This window comes from Thermobia domestica, chromosome 2 (assembly GCF_964235325.1).
Source record: "Thermobia domestica chromosome 2, izTheDome1.hap1.1, whole genome shotgun sequence".
Lineage (NCBI taxonomy): Eukaryota > Metazoa > Arthropoda > Insecta > Zygentoma > Lepismatidae > Thermobia > Thermobia domestica.
In genome coordinates this window covers 278531874-278547439 of record NC_137455.1, presented here as the reverse complement: position 1 = coordinate 278547439, position 15566 = coordinate 278531874, and the positions used below count along the sequence as shown (strand labels likewise).

General features: G+C 36.1%; 1 protein-coding gene across 2 annotated transcripts in view; it reads right to left on the bottom strand.

Annotated features, from left to right (window-relative positions):
- The window catches only part of Rab11 (RAS oncogene family member Rab11), a 58468-nt gene that overhangs the window by 4938 nt on the left and 37964 nt on the right, over positions 1-15566 (bottom strand). Inside the window, exon 5 of one of the 2 annotated variants that reach the window (XM_081748756.1) lies at positions 2833-3024. The exons of the other annotated variant lie outside the window; for it this stretch is intronic. Coding sequence (XP_081604882.1) covers positions 2888-3024 — 137 coding nt within the window. The 3' untranslated portion in view covers positions 2833-2887. Of the gene's footprint in view, positions 1-2832; positions 3025-15566 lie in introns of those variants that run through there. 2 annotated transcript variants of the gene reach the window in all.

Below are 15566 nucleotides of genomic sequence, written 5' to 3'. Positions count from 1 at the left end.
TGTTATTCCTCCTTACAAAGACCACCAAAATTTGAATATTTGTGAAACTACAGCGTCCTTAGTTTGCAACACTGTGACATTTTAAGTTTTTAACATGTAGATTTGAAATATGTAATAGATTGACGTAATGCCACACGAAAAAACTTCATATTCGGTTTGCAACAGTAAGACTGATGGTATCAAAACGAAGGTCAAACAATGTTCCCTACCGATAAAATTTCGGCATGGTACACAATTTCGGCCTTTTTTTTTTATCTATTAGAGGAGCGTATCAAGAAAAAATGGTCCACCATGTATATACAGGATTACAGAAAGAACATCTACAGCACATACTGGGTAAATTTTCAAAGATTACTATAAAACTACACTAAAAATAAGATACAGACCTCCCTTAGTCTTCCCTATTGGAAGGAACCACTACGTCTGCTCATTTCAAAGCTAAAGTGGTTAAGTAAGGAAGAGTGTAGAATTAAAGTTTACTGGAAGCTCGAGCCGTATGATGCAAAGGCAAGCTGATCTCGCATTTTTTCCGGCACGGAATTGAGGGAAACAATAGTTTTGGATTCAGAAATATACGGTACTAGTCTTAAGCTAGCTAAGGTCGAAGTTTCCAGACCCTGCATTTGATTGGCCTACGGCTTCGCACTTCTGTAACCCCTAACAAGTCTTTAATCTTAAGGGATTTCGAGATAGAGCAATCTTGTTTTAACAATTACAATCTCTACTCTTTCCTTTCCCTTGTAGAGAAAATATTTAAAGTAGACGAAATATTTAAAAATGCAGAGACAGGTTTTTAACTATTTTAAACTAAAGTCTAAATATTAAATTTCATGTCTCTACCCATAACAGATTTCGAGATAGAGCCATCTTTTTTTAATTGATACCCCGACTATTTTTTTTAACCTGTCTTTTTCTTCCCTTTATAGGAAAATCTCATGAAATACTGATAGAGGTCTATATTTTAAATGGAATGTTTTACATACCAAATTTCAAATTTATAACCTTAAATGATTTCGAGATATGGTCATTTTGTTATAACACTTGTAGCGCTGTAAATCGTGTGTCTGATGATTTTAAAATGGGAAGTGTAAATACTAAATTTCTTTTAACAAAAGAGACACTGACCAAAGCTTAAAACTTTACTTTATATATATGTCTGTATTTTCATTAATTTCGATCGTGTCTGAAGAAGGATATGCTAGATATCCGAAACAGTTACAAATTATAATTTAAAATAAAGTGAAGTTTTAAGCTTTGGTCAGTGTCTCTTTTGTTAAAACAATTAATCCAAAGCCATGAATAGTCTTACTAAATTTCATGTGTCTACCTTTCAGAAATTCTGAGATATGGGCATTTTGCTCTATAATTGCCACTCTCATCTCCTCTTTATCGTGGAATTTCCAAAAAATTCCTTCAGTGGTACTCTACATCACAAATCTCAAACACTGTCAAAATTTCAAGTTTGTAGTTTAAGCGGTTTGGCCTGGGCGTCGATCAGTTGTCGGTTACTCATTCATGACTTCTTCCTTTAAGACACCTTTTTCTCAATGTTAACAGGAAATAAAATACAATTCTTCGTTTGGTTCGGCTCGACCACAGACATTTCTGGCGGTGAATTTTAACGTTTTATAAAACAAAATTTTCAGTTTTTACTTATATTTGTACAGATTAAAAAAAAAAAAAAAAAAAAATCTTGACCCAAAAGCGAAATTTCGTAACTTTCGAGACCGATAGATATTCTGATGGTGAATGATGTGAGATCGAGATGGTCGTCAACAACTACTGCAGATCAGAAAGCTGATCAGTTAATTGTTCAAGATATCTTGTATCCGTAAAGTGTTATCACGGTGGGTGTTATGAAGTTTCAACTCGCTCTTCTCAGCAAATATGGATAAGCCTGAAAGATTCAGCGAATGGGAATAAGCCAGCAGCATCATTTGAAGTGCGAGAGAGACAACTATTTACTGGAAACGAAAGGCAGCTCCGTCATTTCATTCCAAAGCTCAAAGTCGCCTCAATGAAATGTAAGCATATGACATTCTCTATTGAAAAGAAGTTTCAGAAACTCTAACACAGGAAGTTTGTTTCTGATCTGTGTCTGGAAATGGAGATTCAACAATACTACAAGAATCTACCACGACTGAAGTCTATCTTTGAGGAAAGGGATCGAGATTTCTGAAGGTAACATGAAACTCCACAATATGGCAGCAACAATTAAACATCTTTTGACTAACAAAGTGCTTGAACCACTTACCTATAGCAGCTACCAGAAGCTGAGCATTTGAACGTATTCACTATGAATACACTTTTCTGAGCGAAAGTTACTTATTTGCTTTATTGTTGTAGTTAAAACTCAACTGACTTGAATATTTGGTTCTGATCTAGTAGGATACATAACGTGCTGAATCGACAGCAAAAGTAGTTTCACAACACAAAGTTATATGGTTTAATTTGTAATATTTTTTTTTCCTTCTTTCTTTTGCCTTAGTATACAAACGCAGACAATTATTAAAGAGATAAAATTAAACTTAAAAAAATAATAACAGCACTCAAGGAATAAGTAAACACTAGCCAGGAAAGACAGAACGTTCATATAGCAATAATTACCGAATATCTAAAATGTTATGAACAAATACTTGTCACTATATACCTAAACACACTGCAAACATACTTCATAAAAAGCAGCAGGCTTATAAAAACTAAATAAAATACGAACTTAGTCTAAATATTAATTACTAGCTGAAATAAAGAATAATTTCTAGAAATAAAATATTACACTACTCTTAAAAAAACGAAAACTAAAATGTAATGCAACTAGCACTAATACACAACCTGAATTAAAGCGCAGGTCAGACTTGATATGAAGGACCACTGATGTACGTGGAAGTCACTGGCAACATTGTTTGCGCACATTATCTGTACTGACTGTGGGCTTCACATCAATTGGTTCTACATTATTTGGCCGAATTGTATCTCCTTCAGGGGGATCTCGGATTTGCTTCTGTGATACAATCCGATATATTTCTGCATGAAAACCAGAAACGAACTTTGCGTCAGACCAAATTGAATAAAACAAAATGTAAACAAAACAAAAATAAATAAAATTAAGAGCTGTTTCTTCAATCCAAGGTATGGCTTTCAGACAAAAAAAACATGCACAATTTACTAAAGTACTATTATCTGACATGATTTTCGTTTCTCAACTCATCAATCATAAAAAAAAAAAAGAAAAAGCCGAAATCTCACTTGATTTGAGTATTCCATATCTATATACGTATATTATATTCGCTATCATGAAAATTACAGACGTTGTTTCTGACTACTATGATTTACTAGGCCACAAATGCATGCTATGCTTATTAAAAATCATATGTATAGTTATCATGCACTCAAGCAAACCAGTGTATCAATTAGCAAGCATTTGAGAGGGAAAAAAATTGATACAGTAATTTTAAAACCAATTAATACTACTTAAAAACTGTAACTGAATACTGAACTGACTGTATCCTCAACCAATTTTAATACGGCTGCCTCATTTTAGTTGAAAGTTTTTTCGGGTAATTGTTGTTAAGCCATTATTAAACTATTAATTAAATAAATTTGTGTTCAAAATAAATTATTCTCCCGTGTTATATAAAAGTATGTGACATTACATGATTCTATCATTATTAATTTGTGATGTGCAATGATCCGTGAGGCGATTATTTTGTTTATAAATAATCAATTGAAATAGCAGAAAATCACAATAATTTATGATTTTAGTACTTATTTGCGATCAACTATTTTGCTTTTGGCAAAATGCATCTCGAAACACAAAAAAGCAACAGCAATTGTCAGTATTTTGATAAAGATCACATGTTATTTTGTGAAGAACAGGAACAAGTCTTCAAGTAACCACAGACTAATACCCTTCTAAGAAACCTTAAAATTGACAGATTATAAGTGTTTGTTAGATGAAAGAATAATAGCCTTATAGAAGAGAAGTAAGATATCAATTCTTATTAATCTAAATTCAAAACCCTGTTATTCAGGGATTTTTAAGTAGCTAAAAATATGAAAATGAGAACTTAATGAGTGATAATCTTCCCTTTCGTATAAATACTCAAACGACAAAGGTATTCAATAATAGCCATAACTGCACTCAACGGATCTAAGTAAAGACACTTAGTACGGGAATACAGATAAGATTTCGGACCATGGACGGTGAGGATCCTGACGACTACCCAGCCTGAACTTTATTTCCATTCACGAAGTTGGCAATATCACTCTCTTACGGCCGGTTGCACAATGTTCGTTTAACTCCTGGTTGAGCGAAGCTGAACTTATTCGGAGCGGCAGAATTAAGCCGTAGTCTGTTGCATAATCAGTTTTCAAGTGTGGCTTTGTTAAGCAGGAGTTTCTATGGATCTGGCAATATTTCAACGAAACTTTTGACATTTCGATTTTCTTTTTTCAGCGTTTGTGTCCTATTATTGGTTCAGGGAATTATCTCTGATGTTCGTATGCGGTAGAAGTGAACTGTTAGCAAGAGATCTTGAATAAGTATGGATACTGAAAGTAGGAAAAGAACTGCAAAGTTTTCGCAGTCTGAAATAGAACTGCTATTAGACATTGCTATCAAATATAAGAACATTCTAGAAAATAAGCGGAGCAACGCTGTGTCGTGGAGCGACAACCCAAAACTACAGTAAAGTCTAGCTTTCTTTCGTTAAACTTTTATTATCACGGTATCATGTCTTCTGCTGCTACAACAGCACATTTCTGCAACTGATATGTTGTCATACTACAAAAAAATAATCAGCAGCTGCATTTGCTTTTACCACTTCTTGGCAAAAATGCGAGTAATTAACGAAGGAACTTTCATCCCTGTCTGAAATGTTAGCTACTTTTGTCCCAGTAAGTATACCAAAGAGGCTGAAAGAAAAAAAGCCTTCATAATTATTAAAAGCTGAAATTTGCAAGCGAAGTTTGATAAAACTGATGGCTTGTTAAATTTCCTCGGTATTAAGGAAAGTCTTGAAATACGTACAAATTCATTCAATAGGGCACTGAATAACATGGCTTAGCATACCTAGAACTTTAAAAATCAATAATAAAAAAAGAAAGAAAGAAAAAGAAAAATAATTTAAAGGGAACGTCAACAATAGAACCTTAAAAGTGTCTTCTTCTTAGAGCAGACTTAATACTTGAATTACGCAACTATCAAAATACTTTGCTTATTTCCTTTCACCTATATGAAATAACTATATTACGAAAGAAAAAAAAAATTAACACACCAACTCTACAGCTCTATAGGTGCGAGTCGAGTTGATTTTGAGTTTAACGTCCCTTCCAGCAGCCAGGCTATATGAGGCGGGACCTATTAACATGGAATCCGAACCACATGAGCTCCCGCTGGGAACCGGGTTCGAATGAATTAAGGAGCACTACAGAGAATATCCAAACAGGCAGTACTTTGCAAGAACTTGGCTTTCTACGTCTTTATTAGCTTGCTTGTAATTTGTTTACGTAATAGTGAAAACTGTCCTGTTCACAATTCTTGTAAAACTTCTGAGAGACAAAAACTACAAGAACTTGTGAAATTAAGACTTGTAATTTATGAAGTGCTTGACTAGTAGATTTGAGAAATCGCCCTGATATGTAATACTGCGGACCATGAGTAAGTGTAAGAAATCAAATAGTTTTATGTTTATTGTAAAAATCCAACTTCTGGTTCATGCTTCCACATAATTTCTTATTGAGTCCACATATTTTTCCTTTTTATCCTTTAATTCAGAACATGTTTACGGAAGATATTTATTATACATTCAATTTTTAAAATGCTTTCACTGTAGCTTCATTATCTCATAATACATTTTATAAACATACCATTACACGTAATTATCCCGAGTAACATTTTTATATTGGCCTAAATTATAAAAGTTAGTAGAATAATGCAATGTCAAGTATTATGTATTACTAGTTACTGTTTTAACATTTTGAGGCATGTATTTATAATCAGTTTTATTTATGTTTACAGATTGTACCATGAGTCTCAAATGTTATGTGACGGGGGCAAAAGAGAGCTGGCTAACTCCATTCGACCGTGAACATGGTCATTCTGAGGAAGCCGGAGCAGTTTCTTGGAGTATCCAAGTGGGCAAAGACTAATCCTGTGGGGACAAACTGACAAAAATCATCATGAGCAACCATCAACGTATGTGTCTGGAGAGACAAGCAATCACGAACGTTTCCGAACTGCTGGTCAGCCAGTCTCCAATCAAATATTTCGATAACTGCATGTAACCAGGGTACGCCACAACATGACTGCCATACAAAACAAAACAAGCCTGGTATAGGCGAGACAATACCAACACTCAACAACACAACATACACGACATCCATATGTTTCGATGAATTAATTTTGTGACTAATTATGGTCGCTGCAGAGTAATGCTAAAGATGGAAGCAGGCAAGGGCGGATCCAGAACTTTCTTGAGCGGGAGGGGACGGGGTCCGGGAACAATTTAGCATTATTTTTGATATTTTCTCATATACATATAGAAATGAATGTGTGCATCATATTTTTTATGTTGCTAAGTTCAACTTGCTATATCAACTTTCAAATTCCGATATCCCCAAAATTTTATATTTGTTCATGAACTAATTTTAACACAACAATAAAATTGATTCTAGTTTAGAGAGTATTTTCAGCCATATGTTCCTGCAGAACAGGCATAAATTTTGAAACGAGGTAAGTTGAGAAAACCGCACGTTTTCTGTTGTAACTTACAGTGTTTTAATCTCCATTCAGAAGCATGCATAATGTATATTTCAATTTGAAGTTGCTTGCTTTTATTTTTTAAATGTATGTATCTTACAAGGTTTATGTTCATTCATATTGGTGCTGGGAGCATCATTACAGAAAAATTTAAAACAGTTCTTTTTAATTCTTTGCACTTCAACCTCGATGAGTTTTTCTCTCCTCTTTTTGAGTACAAGAATCGAAGGTCTGGAGAAGGCGCAAAATATTACCAGCTGTAATACTTGCGGATATCGGCTAGTTTGCAATATCAATAGATAGTAGATTATAGAGATGTAATATACTAATTAAAAAAAAAAAAAAAAACTTTTCGACTTGTCTTGCTGTAATACACAAATAGCGACATTTTACCTTGAGGAGAGGGCACGTGTCTGGATCTACCACTGGAAGAAGCCTTTTATATATCAGCTCCATATGGCTATATGGTTTGCGTACACAACTTTTTTCGTAAAACCCGGATTAGATTCCCTGCGAGAACCCATAGTTATAATTCCATGTTAAACTGTGGGTGCAAGTCTCGTATAGTCAGGTCAAGAGTATTCAGGGTTGGCACGTCGTGGACCGTGCCATTTGAAAAATTAAGTACTTCTCATGAAAATTCGATTACACGAACAATAAAAGTAGCTGGCAGGATCTCTCAGTTCTAAATACGTGTACCTCAGTAGACCTTAGCAGCCCGTAAGAGTCACTGAAATTGTTATCTGAGTGGTGCTCATCCTACCTTTGGAGCTAAGTATTATTTAAACAAACATAAAATCTCATCAAATTATAATTATTACTAATCTGTATTACTTCCGGAAATTGGAACTGTGGTAACTCGATGGTATAGTGCTTACACTGGCATGTGAGACCCCTGGTACGATTTTCAGCTCCCATAAAGTGGATTTTGTGGTTCTTCCATTTCCTCCCACTTTCGTCAATATACCACTATCATCCATCGTTATAGTCTTCCTTAGCCTCAATGCATAGTGGGACATAAAACTCAAACTTGCACCAATTATCTGAGTGACTGATGACGGCAGTAACATAACACCGAAACTGTACCACAGTTTAGTAATATTACGTGTTTGCTTTGGTAAGATTTTATTTTTATTTGAGAAACTCGGATCGATCGTCATTTGCCATAAAGGGTCTTTCCTAGTAAGATAGTGAAATCGGCCCTTGATCCAAATTGGGTTGCTATTGACCCAAAAGGTTACCCTTGACTAAAACTACCTAAAAAAATTGAACCCCTACCCCCTCCCTTACCGAATTATTGTATCATACATGCTCAAAATTGAATATTTTTTAAATTTTGGTGGGGGTGGTCGAAAAATTTTGAAAGTTTCACAGATTGTAGACACTATCTAGGTGTAAATGTATATCTTTTTTCAAAACCATCGATGCGTATTTTCTTTATTTTTTTGCGTGTTGAAAATTTCAAAAAAAATGTGGAAAAAAAATTGGGGGAGGGGACAAGTCTGATTTTTTGGTTAAAAATTTTGTTATACCCTTAGGTACAACATATATTTTTTTCGGGGCCGACTCTTGCACAACAAAGTTACATACACCTCGCGTCGGCTCCTCGTATCTATCAGTGCTTACTTCACTGGCCGCAAAGAGTAGCGCTCTCTATCGGTAGCGCGCTCTACCGCGAGCTGTGTAACTTTGTTGTGCGAGAGTCGGTTGAAGCGGAAGCACTGTTACGGAGATATATTTGGGGTTTCTATTCCGAAATGGACACAATCGAAGCAGCCGAAGAACGGCAGAATTGGAAGGGACGCAAGAGAAAGGAAAATTGTGAACTTTGGCAAAGGATTGTTTGAAGGGGCCCTCAACTTGAGGGCTCTAAAATGGTTTGAAAACTGTGAAAAACACGTTTGTTTTCAGTTTTATTTCTTTTTGACAATGTTGCCATCACTTTCAGCCCCCCCCCCAAAAAAAATGTATGTTGTACCTAAGGGTATAACAAATTTTTAACCAAAAAATCAGCGACGTGACCCCCCCAAAAAAAATTTTTTTCTACATTTTTTTTTGAAATTTTCAACACGCAAAAAATAAAGAAAATACGCATCGATGGTTTTGAAAAAAGATATACATTTACACCTAGATAGTGTCTGCAATCTGTGAAACTTTCAAAATTTTTCGACCACCTCCACCAAAATTAAAAAATATTCAATTTTGAGCATGTATGATACGATAAATCAGTAAGGGGAGGGGGTAGGGGATCAAAAATTTTTTTGAGGTACTTTTAGGTTAAGGGTAACCTTTTGGTTTAATAGCGACCCAATTTGGAGCAAGGGCCGATTTCACTATCTTACTAGGAAAGACCCTTTCTTGCCAAGTTTTCCCAGGAGATAAGGGCTTCGAACACGTGACGAAAACAAATCAGTCAAACTGGTTTTATGTGATGATGCTGACTTTGAATTTCAAGTCCTCTTTTTAGGCAGTAACCTTTTGCCTCACACCTTAACATCAATATATATTGAGCTCCCTCGTGAATGAGGTTAGCACACGTGCTTTTGGCGTGGGAGACTCGCTTCGATTCCCGGCGAAGCTCATGTGGTTTGGATCCCACATTAAGCTGCAGACCCAGGTCTCACATAGCCTCGCTGTTGAAAGGGATATTAAACTTAAATCTAACCAACCATGAATGCACACGCCTGTGACCTTCCCATTCCTTGGTTTACTCTTGTACCGAGAATGATCGAACAGTTTTTGCAGAATACTGTTGAATTTAAAGTATCCCAAGTTGTGTATTTCCTTTGTTTCTGTTCCGAAACGAGTATTTTTTACCATATGCTCCTTCGTCGTCACATGTCCCCAGCGCCAAAATAAATATACGTAAAATTTCCACAGCTGAAGGACTAATCCTGTGACGAAAACCTTAAAAATTAATAGGACAATGTATGTGAGATCCTAAGTTCAAATTTTATTCCTCTCCCCCCCCCCCCCCACACACACACATTGCTTATCAGCATTTGTTCATCGCGACAAAATAAATACATATAAAGCAACAGTTCAAGACCATTATATTCTCCAAATTCACCATTGCCGTTTGTTTTGCAGAATTTCTGTTTTTAAATACAAAATCGAATATGTATTTCAAATATAAACATAATCTATACATTAGTTTGTTTTTCAATTATATCAGCTTTAAAAAAAAAAATCCATTATATTAAGAACTTCAAGATATCTTAGTATATCTTAATAATATATTGAAGTGGGTAATTTGCCTAATAGAAGTTCAAAACCTCGTTAGGAAAAACATCGTAACGTGATATAGCTTCAATGTTCCAATAATGTACTAAGAAAAGCTCAAAAATGGCTTTGAGCCTTTTTGTTACCCCTTCTCACTTGGGTAAGCCCTGACCACTGGACATGAATGTCCTCTCCCATGTTGACAGTAAGCCACACCTACCGAAGAAAGAAAAAAAAAAAAAAGGTTTCGATTCGGTGCTTATGTAACACTCACAATCTTCCATTTCTATACTTTACTCTCAAAATATCTCCAGTAATATCATCATAGAAAGTCCAACCACTAACTTTTAAATCATAGTTCGAATTTATAATGCATAAGTGAATTATGTATTATTTCTTCTTCAATTTATACCGTTTAGATGATAGTTCATGGTCAAATTGTTCTTAATTCAGACCATACAATGATATCGCTGCAGTACTAACAAAATAAAGCTTTATTAACACCATCAAGTGTGCTTTACTGACACAGTAATATTGAATTTACGCTAGAAGATGGGTGAAATATGGTGTGAACACTTGAAGCCAGCTTAGGCTGAGAGAAAATAAATTTACACCCTGTATGATATATGGAGCATTCAGAGCACATGGGGATCAAATCCAATTACCAAAGCTACGAGAAAGAGACATGAAGTTTGTACGGTACGCTTAAGTACATGGGAACTATGATTTTATATTGTACGAGTTACTTACAATATCTGGACATTAATCTTTTAAAATTGAAAGGAGCTTCAGATATGGAGTATATCCAAAACGACCAAGAGTGCCACCTGTGCACTGAACGCGCTATCCAAAACGAACAAAAGCGGCCCTTGTGCACTGAACGCGCTATATCTTAAACGAATGGTAACACTGCGAATAATGTCAACTGCCGAATGCGACGCGTAAATGCACTACACAACTCTGTATGATGCATGTTCAGACTGTCTCAGTGATTTCAAAAAGTGAGATGCTAAATGAAAGGCTGTTAGCTAAAACTTATTCAACATTCCATGCTATTAGTAGATCTTGATTTAAGAATTGTAGGATTTGCGATGTCAATCGAGATTATACTAATTGCTTTAACATTCTAACACGCAAGGAAGTAGGCTTCGGTAAGAAAACACACACTAATAAATGGAAACTACCTGCGAAGCTGCTTAACGTCACCGATCTATTAACTACGTAATTGGTAAATTCCTTCACACACATACCGCATATAGAAAGATTGAGTTTGCCATATTATGTCAACTTTATAGTCGACTTAGAGGTTCTTACCCTGTTTATCACAAACTTTTCTCCATTCGAATGTATTGCTGTATGGTTATATAAGCAAAAGAAATTTTTTTTTTTTTAATACATCGGAGATGCAACACTTAGGCTACCATTATTCAAATTCACTCAATTCTGTTGAAATATGACTGCTACAGAATTCCCTCAATAGTTGGAACGATGACATTTTCGATCATATTACTGATTTGATACACGCATCCACAGTGACTCAATTGTAAATTGCGCTGCATTTATTGCTACTTCCAAAGTTTCCTTAAATACTAGGCATAAGAAAAATTGCTAAGTTCTCTGCGTCTTCCAAACAGTATTACATGTAAGAACAAATAAATTTTCTATTAATTAGAAATGCAACACTACTAGTATACCTCTGCACAACAGCAGAATCATACTACATAGTTTAATAAAATGGGAACAGTTTGAAAGTTACATATACCGCATATATAACCAATCAGCTACTAGCCTACAATATAACCTACCCTCTAAAATACTTTCCGAATGTAGTCAACGTACATACGCACACATTTACCTTAAAGTTCTAAAATTTTGGAATATTAAGAAACAATTCCTCTTTCATAATCGACCTAATCAAGTGAGACCATAGTTGCATCTTTTAGTTTCTTGAGAGACACTTATCATTTTTTCCGTAACTTATAAATTTTATGCAAGTTGTAATATTTAATATTCTTTTCTTCAGATTTTTGTTTGTTTCTTTCAATATTCTATTTTAATATTAGTCAAATCCTTAAAGTGTCAACTGCTACAATTGCAGAAACATTTATTTATACTAACAGCGAAATTTCATATGGTATCATCCACAGTAGCAGAGCATTGATTTCTATACAAATATCAGCCTTTCTCTCATGTAACTATATTGGATACATCCATATCAGATCAACCAATAATGATTGCTCACGATTTTTTTATTACTATTATTTTTGTACACGAAGTTGCACAATATCTAGACAGTAGAATACAAGCATTCATTCATTTTCTGTATGTTCAGTTTTTGTCTGAGGGAGTGGTTATTTTGTATAGACGCGTAAACCTATTATATAGATGCGTAAGTCTGAAAATCATAAATTGTCATTTTTGAAGAAATAAAAATCTTCAACGTTATGTTTCTTCTAGATATAGTCTTCGTGGTATCGAAAATCGGCTATGTTCAACCTAAAATCTCTCGAAAGAGATATATCTGAAAAAGTCTAACTTTCACAAAGCAATCGCTATTTCTGTAGCAACAAGTGGTTACAATTTGCTCACTTAGACCTGACTAATTTTTGTATTGCTAGTTCTTTTTGCTCGGCGATTTATTACCCATTAAAATATATACAGCAGGGATGGACACAAAGTTCCGGTTCCAGACCTGGATCCGGAAACCCGATTCCACAACCGGATTTTAGGACCCAGTTTCAGACCGAAACTGGGATCCGAAAGCCCCGTAAAGGAGGCACAAAGTTCACCTTCAAAACACTGCAAAGAGGACCACGTGCTTGTACCCTTCCCGCGCAGACCCGCTTGTGCCCCCCAGAAAAAACTTTTTGGTCCACCAGTTGGTGCTTAGCCAATGAGTTTGCCAGTTATCCAGTTTGTTTAGCCAAATGAGAAGCGGCCACCGCCTGAATGTTGCTTCCACCATTTCATCTAGCACACTGTTCACAGCCTGCCAGCAGCTTGGGTTTAGCTAGGGATGGCCACAAAGTTCCGGTTCCGGCGGAACTGGTTCTTGGAGATCCGGTTCCGGATCCATCAGAGCCGAAACCGGTTCTGGCCATCCCTAATATACAGGCCTCCCAACAGGTCATTGAAAAAATATGGGACAGTTTGGTTTATGCACTAGATTATGCTCTGAAGTCCAAACAAACAAACAAACAAACAAACAAACAAATAAATAAATAAATAAAAATAAACGTAAGAAAAGGCAACCCTTTACCCCAATAGGCAACTGGAAACAAGATTTAGATTAATACAGAATAAGAGTATATATAGTCTTTCGCTTTTTAAACTTAATAGACCTGCTGTATTGATTTGGAAAAACGAAACATTGAAATAAATGATTTGATTTACTGATTCAAGAAAAAACATCAACGTATTTCCTTCTCAAATAAACAATGTAAAATAATTTCATTCATCATAGGTCTGCAAATTATATATACACTTTAACAACTATTATACAACATAAATTTCAGGCCTTTTCCAGTTCATATATAATTTCCAGGATTTTCATCCTTTTTCTGCTTTACATGACTTTTCCCGGGCGTTTTCACAACACAATTTTATTTCCAGGTTTTCCAGGACGCGCGGGAACCCTACAAATTATGTACAGTAATATTGGAAGGAGCTAGGGAAGCTGGTGAATACCAACACACATCAATGGCCAGCCAATACTGTTGCAAACACTGCTGAAAGAAAACTCTGATAGAGCTTGCGTTATAAGAAACTGGAGCGTTACAAGGTTCCTCAGTTAAGCTTCGCTTGGAAAGAACAGCACACAGAAAAAAAAAAAAAAAAAAAAAAAATTGACATGGGAGGATAGGAAAAAGCAAATTAAAAAAAAACAGAATTAGTGACTAGTCCTCAGAAAAAATGCTAAGACACATTTAGCATATTGCTAATATGTAGCAATTTAAATCACCACTGAAACTGCCTTTGGCTTATATTTTTAATAATTCAATTACTGAAAAATACAGGAAATAAAGGACAAGATGGGCATGGATAGAAAAAATACACACAAATTTCCAAAATATAGGAAAATAGGAGAGCTGGGAGGCCTGTATATAACTCAACTGAAGATTCATTCTACAACTATATTATATATATATATATATATATATATATATAGGGTTTGTCCGGAAAGTAATAGGACTGATTTTATTCCGCCATGACTGTACTTCGGAGCGTGCGCGCACCGACTGGATCCGGTAGAGGGCGTTCCTAGCTAACGAACGAGCGGCTGGTGAGTTGTCTCCGAGCACACGGAGAGTCAGGATAGGCTTTTTCGCGCGACGTGTTTCTGTGCGTGGTGCAAGTCGAAAATGCAGCGTTCGTACGCGATTAAATTCTGTGTTAAACTCGGTAAATCTGCGACAGAGACGTTTGATATGATCAAGCAGGCTTACCCAGATGATGCTTTATCAAGAAGTGGTGTGTTTCGGTGGCACAAGGCCTTTTCGGAGGGCCGGGAAGAGGTCGCCGATGAAGACCGTGCTGTGCGCGAAGTTTTGAACTCAGACCGTCGACTAAGTATTCGTTCAATTGCCCAGATGTTAAATTTACCAAAAACTGTGGTTCATGAAATTGTGACGGAGCATTTGAACATACGCAAGGTGTGCGCGAAGATTGTCCCAAAAGTGCTCATTGACGACCAGAAATTGCGGTGAGTGGAATTGTGCCAAGAAAATTTGAACATGTGTGAAAGTGACCCCCAATTTTTGAATAACGTAATCACAGGTGACGAATCATGGATCTTTGAGTATGATCCCGAGACAAAGAGGCAATCTTCCGAGTGGCACACGCCGGCGTCTCCTCGCCCAAAAAGGGAAGAATGAGCAAATCCAAAGTAAAAACTATGCTCATTGTCTTTTTTGACATCAAAGGCATCGTCCACCATGAATTTGTTCCTCCTGGACAAACCGTCAACGCCAAGTTTTACGTGGAAGTGCTCAAGAGACTCAAACGAAGGGTCAATCGGGTCCGACCAGACATCGGAGCCGACTGGAAGCTGCACCACGACAACGCCCCGGCTCACACCGCCTTTCTTGTGAAGAGCTACCTGACCAAGCCGGCATCCCAACGCTTCCGCAGCCGCCCTACAGCCCAGATATGGCCCCCCGGACTTCTTTTTGTTTCCTCGCCTGAAACGCCCGATGAAAGGCAAGCATTTTGAGACGACAGAGGGGATCCAAGCAGCTTGCACCGCGGCTCTCAAGGCTATCCCGGAGAATGACTTCCGTGACGCCTTCAATGCTTGGAAATCGCGCTGGCAGCGCTGCATCGACGCAGAAGGAGCCTATTTTGAAAGTTTTTAAAGAATTGTAACGATTGGCTCAATATTTTTTTTTTTAAATCGACTCAGTCCTATTACTTTCCAGACAAACCCTATATATATATATATATATATATATATATATATATATATATATATATATATATATATATATATATATATATATACCTCCGAACGCTCCTTATAATTACTAAAAAATAAATACTTATTTTGTGTAGTGTGAGTTTATTCATAAAAATGTCGAGACCACAT